General features: G+C 46.7%; 1 protein-coding gene across 3 annotated transcripts in view; it reads right to left on the reverse strand.

Moving 5' to 3' along the window:
* Positions 1-13,828, reverse strand: part of tubg1 (tubulin, gamma 1) — a 102,809-nt gene that overhangs the window by 42,691 nt on the left and 46,290 nt on the right. For all 3 annotated transcript variants that reach the window (XM_068013708.1, XM_068013707.1, XM_068013706.1), the window contains exon 4: positions 13,295-13,363. In XM_068013708.1, coding sequence (XP_067869809.1) covers positions 13,295-13,363 — 69 coding nt within the window. The remainder of the gene's footprint in view (positions 1-13,294; positions 13,364-13,828) is intronic.

A 13,828-nucleotide genomic window follows, 5' to 3' on the forward strand; every position in this document is an offset into this window, starting at 1 on the left:
AGCCCTAGCAAAACTGGAGTCAATGGAAACCAGGGGAAAACTCTCCACTGGTTTGAGTCATACCTAGCGCAAAGGTTGTGGTTATTGGAGGTCAATCATCTGAGCTCCGGGACATCACTGCAGGAGCTCCTCAGGATACTGTCCTAGGCCCAACCATCTTTAGCTGCTTCATCAAGGACCTTCTTTCAATCATAAGGTCAGAAGTGGGGATGTTCGCTGATGATTGCACAATGTTCAGCACCATTCGTGACTCCTCAGATACTGAAGCAGTCCGTGTAGAAATGCAACAAGAGGTGGACAACATCCAGGCTTGGGTTGATGAGTGGCAAGTAACATTCGTGCAACACAAGTGCCAGGCAATTACTATCTCCAACAAAGAGAATCCATCTACCCATGATACTCAATGGCATTACGATCGCTGAATCCCCCACTATCAACATCCTGGGAGTTACCATTGACCAGAAACTGAACTGGAGTAGCCATATAAATACCGTGGCTACAAGAGCAGGTCAGAGGCTAGGGATCCTGAGGCAAGTAACTCACCTCCTGAGTCCCCAAAGCCTGTCCATCATCTACAAGGCACAAGACAGGAGCGTGATGGAATACTCTCCACTTGCCTGGATGGGTACAGCTCCAACAACACTCAAGAAGCTCGACACCATCCAGGACAAAGCAGCCCGCTTGATTGGCACTCCACCCACAGACATTCACTCTCTCCACCACCGACGCACAGTGGCAGCAGGGTGTACCATCTACAAGATGCACTGCAGCAATGCATCAATTCTCCTCAGACAGCACCTTCCAAACCCATGACCTCTACTACCTAGAAGGGCAATGGCAGCTGATGCATGGCAACACCACCACCTGCAAGCACCCCTCCAAGCCACATATTATCCTGACTTGGAACTATATCACTGTTTCTTCATTGTCGCTGGGTCAAAATCCTGGAACTCCCTTCCTAACAGCACTGTGGGTGTACCTACCCCACATGGACTGCAACGGTTCAAGAAGGCAGCTCACCACCACCTCCACAAGGTGGGCCGAAGGGCCTGTTTCAGTGCTGTATCTCTAAACTAAAACTAAACTAAACTAAATTAGGGATGGGCATTAAATGCTGGCCTAGCCAGCGAGGCAGACATCCCAGGAAAGAATAAAAAAATGTCCAAAGGGACCTGGGTTTCCTTGTTGATGAGTCACTAAAAGCAGGTGCAGCAAGCAATTAGGAAGGCAAATGGTATGTTGGCCAGTTCCGATGAAGGGTCACTGACCCGAAACGTTAACTCTGCTTCTCTTTCCACAGATGCTGCCAGACCTGCTGAGTGATTCCAGCATTTCTTGTTTTTATTTCATTGTAAGGGGCTTTGCTGGAAGTTTTGCTGCAAATGTATAGGGCCTTGGTGAGACCGCACCTGGATTATTGTGTACACTTTTGGTCTCCTTATCTAAGGAAGGATATACTTACCAGAGAGGGAGTGGAAAGGAGGCTCACCAGACTAATCCCTGGGCTGGCGGGACTGCCTTATCAGGAGAGAGTGAGGAAACTAGGCCTCTATTCTCGAGTTTTGAAGAATGAGAGATGATTTCACTGAAACTTACAAAATCCTTACAGGATGTGACAGGATGGATGTAAATAGGATGTTCCCCCTGGCTCTTGAGTCTAGAACCAGGAGACATAGGCTCAGAATAAGGGGTAGGCCATTTAAGACTGAGATGAGGAATTTCTTCACTCAGAGTATTATGACCGAGGCGGGAGCAACGCACTGTCAATTCAGTTCCATCACTCCACAGGTCACAGCCTATTATTAAAGTTTTCCCTCCCAACCACAAAGCAGCCACATTAAACATTCTAGTAACGCCCAGAATAAAAGACCAAACCAGGTATCTTTAGACAACAATTTAGCTCTTTATTAAAACTGAATTTTAAACACTATTAAGATAACTCCATGTTTAAAAGGCCTTATAACTTCTTATTTTAACCTAACTCCCCCATTCACACACATACACTCAAAAATCAACGGTTAACCTTTTTTTTCTAAAATGATGCTTTAAAAATGAGCTGTTTCTTAAGAATAAATAAATAACAGGGTTATAAATCTTTCTGGGTTACGTTCCTGATGGGTGATGTATCCTAGTGTAAAAAAAAAATCGAATGCCATTCTAAGTCTCCACACGGATGAAACAGTCCTTCAATAGATAGGCCATCAAAGCTCTTCAGCTGCAGCAAGCGTCACATAGTTCTTTCAGCACGGAGTAGAATGATTGTTCTATTATTTGGATTTTAAAAATCGGTAGAATTCCAGAAAACACAGTCAAGAAAGATTCAATCTCGAAGCAAAGACTTCTTAGATTGGAAGTAAAGAAAAAGGTATTTTGCTACCTCCAGCAATACGAATGTTCTCTTCAAAAGGGATTTTCTTTCCTCATTAGGCAATCAACACAGCTTGTGGCTCACTGTAGAATTTCTGATGAGAAAATTCTCTTCTTTTAAGGCAAGCACGCTTCGCTGGTGTCTCTCCAAACTGGTTTCAGCTGGTTTTTACACAGTTAAATTGAAACATTATACCATGTGACCTCCTCACTCTGCTGCTGTTACCTAGGTAACAGGTGCAGCTGTGGTATACTGTTCTCAGAAATCAAAAACTTCTCTCTCTGTCTTAAAGGTACACGGTTTTAAACAGAGGAGTAAATAACAGTTCCATGAGAAGGTGGTGAATCTTTGGAATTTCTCTACCCAGAGGGCTGTGGAAGCTCACTCAGAGCCCATTCAAGTCAAAAATTGATAGATATCTGGATACTAATGACATCAAGGATAGTGTGGGAAAGTGGCGTTGAGGTAGATAACCAGCCATAATCTAACTGAATGGCGGAGCAGGCTTGACGGACTGAATGGCTTACTCCTGTGCTCCTATGTTCCATGCTCAGCCATGAGCAGACAATGCAGGAGTCCATCCATGACTGCTGCCATGTCCCAGGCATACGAGCACATGGTTTCCTCTACTGAGAGGCTGGCGACCCTCATAGGGAGCCAGATTTCACAGATGCATCAGGACCTGCACACCATCTCAGCAGTGGCAAGGCAAGAGAAGGAGCATGGAGATTTCTCCTGCCCCTCATCCTTCTCTGATCAACAGGGAGATTCTAGTGAGCCTTGAAACGGAGGAGGAGAGGCTGCCTTCCACATCTGGGAGCTCTCCCCAGGGTGGACACCAGCTCCTCAGTCCCTCCGCCAGTCAGCCCAGCTCCAGGAGCTGCGACGCCTGAGGAGAGTCCAGTGCCAGTGCAGGAAACTCAAGCAGCCGGGAGCCCTCCAGGCCTCAGGCACCCAGAGGATGGCCACAGAAGTCATCTCAGGCCAAGGGATATCTGATCAGCAGCCTGCCTCTAGCACAGCTGCTAGCGTAGGGGTCACTCCGCATAGGAGCACCCGCAAACTTATTAATAAAAGCATCTAGCCACACTTGGGTATTCATGGGTGTTGTAAGTATGTCCTTTGGAATTTAATTAAATGCTCATTTGTGCCAATCATTAGCCATCATTTTGTGAAGTGTTCCAACATGCCTTAATTGTGAGCTTCTATCTTCCACGTTACCCCTTAGTGTAGTGCCAATGTAACCACAGCCCTCATTATCTTGGCAATGTGACTGCAGATCTCATTAACATATGGTCTCTCATGGACATTAGCGTGCATTGCAGCTGGTAGGATTTCAGGAGACAAAGATAGGAAGGAACCAGAAGACTACAGGCGTGCTGGCGAGTCTTTATTGGATTCTCATTGAATGGACATCAGGGTGGCTGAAAGTGGGTCATAATGAGATTGTCTTGTGTACTTTGCGTGTCGCTCAATATGCCTGGCCTCTGTTGCCGTATTACCATCATCCATTGCTGGTTGCGCCTGTATTCTCTGCGTCCCCCTCGGAGGATGAGTGCCACTCAGGCTGTAGTGCTAAATTATGCAGAGCACAGAAGACCACCAAGAAACAGGCATAGTGCAGGGCTCCACCAGATTGATCAAGGCAGTGAAACCTCATCTTCAGCAGCCCAAAGGCCTGCTTAATAGTCAATCGGTGGAGCAGTGATAAGTGTTGTAACTCTCCTCTGCTGCATTGTGAGGGTTCCTCACAGGCGTCAGAAGCCATGTCTTCAATGGGTAACCCCTGTCCCCGAGAATCCATTCTGAAGGTGAGCAGGGAGGTTGAAAAGCTGAGGTACCTGGGACTGTCTAAGTAAGTAGGCATCGTGGCTGCTCCCTGGGAAGTGGGCACACCTGCAGAAAATGCTTTCATTGGTCACAGACCAGTTGAATGTTGATAGAATGGAAGCCCTTCCTGTCGATGAAGGCGGCTGGAAGGTCCATGGAAGCCTTGCGCCTGTGGGAATCCAGCTATGGCCCCGAAACTGATGGCCCTCTCGGCCCAACCGTCTTGGTCGGTCAGGTAGCGCAAAGTCGCTGGCCCTCTCAAAAACAGGGCATTGGTCACCTCCTTGATGCAGCGGTGCGCTGCGGCCTGGGAGACCCCATATACATCCCTGGTGGATCCCTGGAAAGATCCAGATGCATAGAAGTTTTGTGCCATGGTAATCTTTAGGGCCACTGGCATAGGGTGACCCCCAAATCCCAATGTTGCAAATCGTCCTGCAGAAGGACGCACAAGTCGGTGACGGCCGTAGCCTTTGCTGACAGTATCGCTCGGACATTGGAAGGTAGATGGTGCAAATCCTGTACACTCCCTGATGTAAGTGGACCCTTCTTGGCCTGGCCGGCTGCTGCTGCGCTCGTCAAGGAGCTTCAGGGTCAGGTGCAGCTGCCTCTTAGGCCTGCCTCCATTGGAGGCACCTCAACACACCAAGGGGATCCAAAAACACCCAATCTAAACCCTTGCCGAGCCCCCGATACGCACAACCCCCCTGCAGAGCCCCCGATACGCACAACCCCCCTGCAGAGCCTACATCAGCAGAGCAGCAATAGCCGCACAGCCCCCCACTTTCCCTATGCTGCAATAGTCAGGATACCTCCCCGTTGCGACACTGAGGCCGCTTGCCTCGATGCTGCCAGCTTTTAACAGTCGCAAAACTGAAGGCACGTGAGTGCCTCACGCCATTCACAAAATCATGGACCAGTCATTAAATCAGAGATAATTACATTTAAATTCATGTTAAACAGCATTTCAGCAATGTAAATTAGGTTCCCGCTGCGTCGGGGCGTGAATATGGTACTTCCTCACTGCTGACAAAAATTGGCAAACTACGGAATGGTGCCAAATTTCAAGGTGGATGACTTGATTGTGATTCTTCGCCAGCTCCGCCAACCCCCCCCCCCCCACATCACCACCAGACCCACCTGAAATGGCTGCACAAAATTCAGCCCAGCAGTCCAAACATGGTCTAACAAGTGCACTGTTAAACCTTGGTGTGACCCAAGACTCTTGCTCAGAATTCCTCGAGGGTTCTCCAGATCATCCAAAGTTAAGGCCACTGATCAGGAGAACCCCAGGCAATTTCCAGCGATCTCCTCTACTGTTCTAGTTATATATATTATATGTGTATTTTAGGCCAGGAGCTGTATGGGTCATGTTACTTGTCCTCCATTTTGTTGACAGCAAATGTACCAGTCTTTTAAAATTGTCTTTTAAAAGAGTCTTTTAAAAACAGGACATTGACAGGATGCAGAGCTGGGCTGAGAAGTGGCAGATGGAGTTCAACCTGGAAAAGTCTGAAGTGATTCATTTTGGAAGGTCGAAATTGAATGCGGAATACAGGCTTAAAGATAGGATTCTTGGCAGTGTGGAGGAACAGAGGGATCTTGGCGTCCATGTCCATAGATCGCTCAAAGTTGCCACCCAAGCTGATAGGGTTGTTAAGAAGGCGTATGGTGTGTTGGCTTTCATTAACAGGGGGATTGAGTTTAAGAGCCGCGAGGTTATGCTGCAGCTCTATAAGGCCCTGGTTCGACCACACTTGGAATATTGTGTTCAGTTCTGGTCGCCTCATTATAGGAAGGATGTGGAAGCTTTGGAGAGGGTGCAGAGGAGATTTACCAGGATGCTGCCTGGACTGGAGGGCATGTCTTACGAAGAAAGATTGAGGGAGCTAGGGCTTTTCTCATTGGAGCGAAGAAGGATGAGAGGTGACTTGATAGAGGGGTACAACATGATGAGAGGCATAGATAGAGTGGATAGTCAGAGACTTTTTCCCAGGGTGGAAAGGGCTATCACCAGGGGGCATAATTTTAAGGTGATTGGAGGAAGGTTTCGGGGAGATGTCAGAGGTAGGTTCTTTACACAGAGAGTGGTGGGTGCGTGGAATGCACTGCCAGCGGTGGTAGTAGAAGCAGATACGTTAGGGGCATTTAAGCAACTCTTGGATAGATACATGGATGATAGTAGAATGAAGGGTAGGTAGTTAGTTTGATCTTAGAGTAGGTTAAAGGTTCGGCACAACATCGTGGGCCGAAGGGCCTGTACTGTGCTGTACTGTTCTATGTTCTAATTTTTCAACTCTTCTATTTATGTTTTGTATTTTCATCATTGTACTTCTCATGAGCGTAACACACAGGTGCCCTAAATGCTTACGTAGTAGTGAGGAGGACAGCTGTAGGCTGCAGGGAGATATTGATGGTCTAGTCAGATGGGCAGAAAAGTGGCAAATGAAATGCAACCCGGAGAATTGAGTTTTTTTTATTCATTCATGGGATGTGGGCATCACTAGCTACGCCAGCATTTATTGCCCATCCCTAATTGCCCTGGAGAAGGTGGTGGTGAGCTGCCTTCTTGAACAGCTGCAGTCCATGTGGGATAGGTACACCCACAGTGCTGTTAGGAGTTCCAGGATTTTAACCCAGCGACAGTGAAGGAACGGCGATATAGTTCCAAGTCAGGATGGTGTGTGACTTGGAGGGGAACTTGCAGGTGGTGAAGTTCCCATGCAGCTGCTGCTCTTGTCCTTCGAGACGGTAGCAGGCACGGGTTTGGAAGGTGCTGTCTAAGGAGCCTTGGTGCATTGCTGCAGTGCATCTTGTAGATGGTACACACTGCTGCCACTGTGCGTCGGTGGTGGAGGGAGTGAATGTTGGTAGATGGGGTGCTAATCAAGCGGGTTGCTTTGCTCTGGATGGTGTCGAGCTTCTTGAGTGTTGTTGGAGCTGCACCCATCCAGGCAAGTGGAGAGTATTCCATCACGCTCCTGTCTTGTGCCTTGTAGATGATGGACAGGCTCTGGGGAGTCAGGAGGTGAGTTACTCGCCTCAGGATTCCTAGCCTCTGACCTGCTCTTGTAGCCACGGTATTTAGATGGCTACTCCAGTTCAGTTTCTGGTCAAGGTAGCCCCTAGGATGTTGATAGTGGGGGATTCAGCGATGATAATGCCGTTGAATGTCAAGGGGAGATGGTTAAATTCTCTCTTGTTGGAGATGGTCATTGCCTGGCACTTGTGTGGCACAAATGTACCTTGCCACTTATCAGCCCAAGCCTGGATATTGTCCAGGTCTTGCTGCATTCCTACACGGACTGCTTCAGTATTTGAGCAGTCGCGAATGGTGCTGAACATTGTGCAATCATCAGCGAACATCCCCACTTCTGACCTTATGATTGAAGGAAAGTCATTGACTAAGCAGCTGAAGATGGTTGGGCCTAGGACACTACCTTGAGGAACTCCTGCAGTGATGTCCTGGAGCTCAGATGATTGACCTCTAACAACCACAGCCATCTTCCTTTGCGCTAGGTATGACTCCAAATAGTGGAGAGTTTTCCCCCCGATTCACATTGTCTCCAGTTTTGCTAGAGCTTCTTGATGCCATACTTGGTCAAATGCTGCCTTGAAGTCAAGGGCAGTCACTCTCACCTCACCTCTGGAGTTCAGCTCTTTGGTCCATGTTTGAACCAAGGCTGTAATGAGGTCAGGAGCTGAGTGGCCCTGGGGGAACCCAAACTGAGCGTCACTGAGCAGGTTATTGCTAAGCAAGTGCTGCTTGATGGCACAGTTGTTGACACCTTCCATCACGTTATTGATGATTGAGAGTAGACTGATGGGCAGTAATTGGCCAGGTTCGACTTGTCCTGCTTTTTGTGTACAGGACATAGCTGCGCAATTTTCCACATTGCCAGGTAGATGCAAGTGTTGTAGCTATACTGGAACAGCTTGGCTAGGGGTGTGGCAAGTTCTGGAGCACAGGTCTTCAGTACTATTGCCGGAATATTGTCAGGAGCCATAGCCTTTGTAGTATCCAGTGCCTTCAGTCGTTTCTTGATATCACGCGGAGTGAATTGAATTGGCTGAAGTCTGTAATGCTGGGGACTTCAGGAGGGGGCTGAGATGGATCATCAACTCGGCACTTCTGGCTGAAGATTGTTGCAAATGCTTCTGCCTTATCTTTTGCACTGATGTGCTGGGCTCCCATCATGGAAGATGGGGTTATTTGTGGAGCCACCTCCTCCAGTTAGTTGTTTAATTGTCCACCACCATTCATGACTGGATGTGGCAGGACTGCAGAGCTTAGATCTGATCCGTTGGTTATGGGATCGCTTAGTTGTGTCTATTGCATGCTGCTTATGCAGTTTGGCATGCAAGTAGTCCAGGGTTGTAGTTTCATCAGGTTGACACCTCATTTTGAGGTATGCCTGGTGCTGCTCCTGGCATGCCCTCCTGCACTCTTCATTGAACCAAGGTTGGTCTCCTGGCTTGATGGTAATGGACGAGTGGGGAATATGCTGGGCCATGAGCTTACAAATTGTGGTTGAGTACAATTCTGCTGCTGCTGATAGCCCACAGCGCCGCATGGATGCCCAGTTTTGCAATGCTAGATCTGTTCGAAATCTATCCCATTTAGCATGGTGATAGTGCCACACAACACGATGGACAGTATCCTCAATGTGAAGGCGGGACTTTGCACAAGGACTGTGCAGTGGTCACTCCTACCAATCCAGTCATGGACAGAAGCATCTGCGGCAGGCAGATTGGTGAGAACAAGTTCAAGTATGTTTTACCCTCGTGTTGGTTCCCCCACCACCTACCGCAGACCTAGTCTAGCAGATATGTCCTTTAGTATTCAGCCAGCTCGGTCAGTAGTGGTGCTACCGAGCCACTCTTGGTGATGGACATTGAAGTCCCCCACCCAGAGTACATTTTGTGCCCTTGCCACCCTCAGTGCTTCCTCTAAGTGGCGTTCAACATGGAGGAGTACTGACTCATCAGCTGAGGGAGGGCAGTAGGTGGTAATCAGTAGGTTACCTTGCCCATGTTTGGCCTGATGCCAAGAGACTTCAAGGGGTCCGGAGTCGATGTTGAGGACTCCCAGGGCAACTCCCACCCGATTGTAAACCACTGTTTCGCCACCTCTGCTGGGTCTGTCCTGCTGGTGGGACAGGACATACCCAGGGATGGTGATGTCAGTGTCCGGGACATTGTCTGTCAGATATGATTCAGTGAGTATGACGACATCAGGCTGTTTCTTGACTAGTCTGTGGGACAGCTCTCCCAACTTTGGCACAAGCCCCCAGATGTTAGTAAGGAGGACTTTGCAGGGTCGACAGGGCTGGGTTTGTCGTTGTCGTTTCAGGTGCCTAGGTCCATGCCGGGTGGTCCGTCTGGTTTCATTCCTTTTTATTGACTTCGTAGCGGTTAGGTACAACGGAGTGGCTTGCTAGGCATTTCAGAGGGCATCTAAGAGTTAACCACATTGCTGTGGGTCTGGAGTCACACGTAGGCCAGACCAGGTAAGGACAGGTGAAGCAGATGGGTTTTTAGAACAATCGACAATGGTTTCATTGCCATCATTAGACTAGCTTTTAACTCCAGATTTATTAATTAAATTCAAATTCCACCTTCTGCTGTAGTGGGATTCGAACCCATGTCTCCAGATTAATACCCTGGGTCTCTGGGTTACTAGTCCAGTGATAATACCACTACGCCACCGCCTCCCCTGATGCATTTGGGAGGTCAAACAAGGCAAAGGAATACACAATTAATGGGAAAATACTGATAAGTATAGAGGAAGTGAGGGACTTCAGAGTGAATGTCCACAGATCTTTGAAGGTAGCAGGACAGGCCGATACAGTGGTTAAGAAGGCATATGGAATCCTTTCCTTTATTAGCTGAGGTACAGAATATAAGAGCAGGGTGGTTATGCTGGAACTGTACAACTCATTGGTTAGGCCACAACTTGAGTACTGTGTACAGTTCTGGTCACCTCATTACAGAAACGATGTAATGGCATTCGAGAGGGTACAGAGGAGATTTATGAAGATGTTGTCAGGACTGAAAAAATGCAGCTATGAGGGAAGACTAGATAGGTTGGGGTTGTTCTCTGTTCCGAGGAGAAGGCTGAGGGGAGATCTGATTGAAATGTACAAAATTTTGAGGGGCCTGGATAGAGTGGAGGTGAAGGGCCAGTTCACCTTAGCAAAGGGGTCAGTGACCAGGGGGCATAGATTTGAAGTGATTGGTCAAAAAATTAGAGGGGACTTGAGGAAAACATTTTTCACCCAGAGGGTGGTGGGGGTCTGGAACTCACTGTCTGAAAAGGTAGTTGAGGCAAAAACCCTCAACTCATTCAAAAGGAGTCTGGATAGGCATCTGAAGTGCTGTAATCTGCAGGGCTACGGACCAAATGCAGGAAGGTGGGATTAGAATGGGTGGATCGTTTTATAGCCGGCACAGACATGATGAGCCAAATGGCCTCCTTCTGTGCCTTGAACTCTATGATTCTAACTATATCTTCAGTGTCTACTGTTATTATAAGTCATACATGAATTTGACAAGATTATATTTAGTTTTCATATCCAGATTTATATATCACCTTTAACATTGGAGAAACATCCCAAGACACTTCACAGAAGTATGAGACAAAAACTGACCCTGAGCCAATGAAGCAGATACAAGAGGGGTGACCAAAAGCTTGGTCTAAGAAGGTGTTAAAGGAGGAGAGAGGTGACAAGGCAGAAAAGTTTAGAGAGGGACTTCCAGAGATTAGGATTTAGGTTGAAGACAGCCTCCAGTGGTGGGGCACAAGAAATAGGGAATGTATGGAGTGTAGTAGGGCTTTTGCAGGTAAGAAAGACAGAGTGGCAAGAACATGTTTTCAAATTCCTACAAGGATAAGAATTTTAAATTTGAAGCATTGCCAGACCAGGAGTCAATGTACATCAACTAGGCCTGGTATGATGGGAATGGAACTTGGTATGAGCTAGAATACGGGCAGCAGAATTTTGGATGAGGAGATTTATGGAGGGTGGAGAAGGGGAGGCAGGTGGGCCAAGAGAGCACTGGAAGAGTCGGTTTTGGAGGCAGCAAAGCTATGGAGGATTTCAGTAGCAGATGGGCTGATGCAGGGGCAGAGACAGGCAGAATGGTAGAGGCACAAGAGATCATTTGGTCCAACACTCTTGTGCGAGCTTTTAGAAAGAGCTAACTAATTTAGTCCCACACCCAAGCTTTTTCCACATAACCCTGCAAATTAATCCTCTTCAAGTACATGTCCAATTGCCTTTTAAAAGTTCCTATGGAATTTGAATCTACCACACTTTCAAGTAGTGCATTCCAGATCTTAATCCTCTGTGAAGAAATTTATTCCTGCTGCCCCTCTAGTTCTTTTACCAATTATTTTAAAGCTATGACCTTTTGTTTCCGACCCCACTTGCCAGAGAAAATAGTTTCTACTACTTGTCAATCAAAACCCTCATAATATTGAATATCTGTTAGGTCTCCCCTTAACCACCTCTAGCTCCAAGGAGAGCAATTCCAGCTTCTCCAATCTCGCCACATAACTGAACTCCCTCATCCCTGTTATCATCCTGGTAAACATCCTCTCAAGGGCCTTGACATCCTTCCTAAAATGTGGTGCCCAGAATTGGACACAATACTCCAACTGAGATTTGTAAAGGTTTAGCATAACTTTGTTAGTTTAGTATTCAATGTTCCTATTTACAAAGCCAAGTATCCCATACGTTTTCTGAACTGCCTCAACTTATCCTACCACCCACAGGTCTTTCTGCCCTCTTGCACCCACCCACCCCCGCCTCACACCTCAAAATAGATTATACAGCCTCCATATTGCTCCAAAGTGCCTTACTTCACACTTATCCACATTAAATTGCATTGCCATGTGTCTGTCCACCCACTGCACCAGTCTGTATATGTCCTCCTGAAGTCTGCTGCTATCATGGTCACCATTTACTACTTTGCCAAATTTTACTCTGCATCCAGCTATTCAACACCCGACCTGAATGTGCTTGGTGTTGACAAGTAGTAATAACACTGCAGTGCTCACCGCCCTGCACAATTAGCCTTGCCCATGACTACAATGCAAATTACACTGTATAGCTACTCCACACCACTGCAGTTTGAACGGATGCATTTAATAACTTAATATCAGAAAATACAGAGCATTGTGGCAGACTCAAAACTCAATACGTACATTCCAACAATAAAATGTCTTCAACTCTATCAACTCAAAGCACTCTGCATATCTGGCTCTTGTCAAAAAATAGCAAGTTGCTGCAAACTGAAGTCAGGATACATTTGTTGGTCTAGAGATCATAAGGTTCAGGCTTCTGTCAGAAAACATATAAACACAAGGGAAGCCTAGCATTTTTCCTATATTGTGACTTAGCCGAATATAGTTTACCCAGCACCATCTCACGAGTCAATAAATGGCATTTTTGCCTTATTTTAGTTACTGTATCATTGGGTGGCAAGCACACAACAAACAATCCATTTACGTAGGGTGTCTTCTCTTGCACCTTTGCTGATAGCTGTGAAGGCCAATCCTTGAGGCAGGTTCTGCCACAAATGCAGCTGCCAAGTGACGCTGAGAGTCGCTGTTTTTGACATTGGCTCTGTTGCCAAGCTGCTGTAGCCACTGGTCGTTGTGGTAGTGCACACCAGTCCACAGGATGTGTTGCCATTTCCCTCTTTCGCCAGCTAGTGACTCCCAGATGCAATAGTTGACATTTAGGGCCTTCATGTCACACTTGCAAGCATCCTTAAAGCGGAACTTTGGGCGCCCCACTGGTCATCTGTGTCATATGTTTACTGGATTTGAAGCATAAGTTTTCGGTTAACCCAGGTGGAGATGCTACACATATCAATCATAAAACAGACTAGCATTTACTAAACAGCCATCCTGGAACACACATCACCTGGCATTTTGGTCTTTTCTTTGAAGAATTCAAGAACAGAATTAATCTGGATGATTGAAATGTTAAAGCAGGTAACTGGGGTGATTGCTGGAAAACCACACAGATTATGAATTATACAAAATTCAATGGAGTATCCAAAAACAGATTAAAAGCACGGACTCACCTCCAAACTGTCACTGCCATCAGCCTCTCGGTCAATAATATCAAAAATATCCTCATGGATTTTCTCACCCTATTCAGAGCAAATAGAAAAGACTTGACCATAAATCTTAAAAATAAAGGATTTCTGTCACAAAGCAGCTGACCCTGAAAGTCAGATACATCCGCTTCTTAACCACAAGATGGGTGCCAAGCATATATGACCCATATAACCTTTCTGGTGGTCTCCATCAGATGTAAAATAAATCATGCAATTCAGAGAGTTATGCAGAACAATATAGGGGGACAGGTTCCCGTGAATGGGAGCAGTCTCACGTTGGGAGAGTGCGGTGGGACTGATCCAATGGACATTAAAGGTAGCTCAAGTTGGAAATGTTGTAAAAAACCTAATAAAATTATAAATTTCCTGTAAGAAAATAAGTAGTATCAAGAGATATTGAACATAAAAGCCAAGAGGTAGAACCAGAGAAAAATTATGGCAGGCCATTCAGCCCATCGTGTCTGCGCTAGCTGAAAAAACTAGCCGCCCAATCTAATC

Source organism: Heterodontus francisci, chromosome 33, assembly GCF_036365525.1.
Source record: "Heterodontus francisci isolate sHetFra1 chromosome 33, sHetFra1.hap1, whole genome shotgun sequence".
Lineage (NCBI taxonomy): Eukaryota > Metazoa > Chordata > Chondrichthyes > Heterodontiformes > Heterodontidae > Heterodontus > Heterodontus francisci.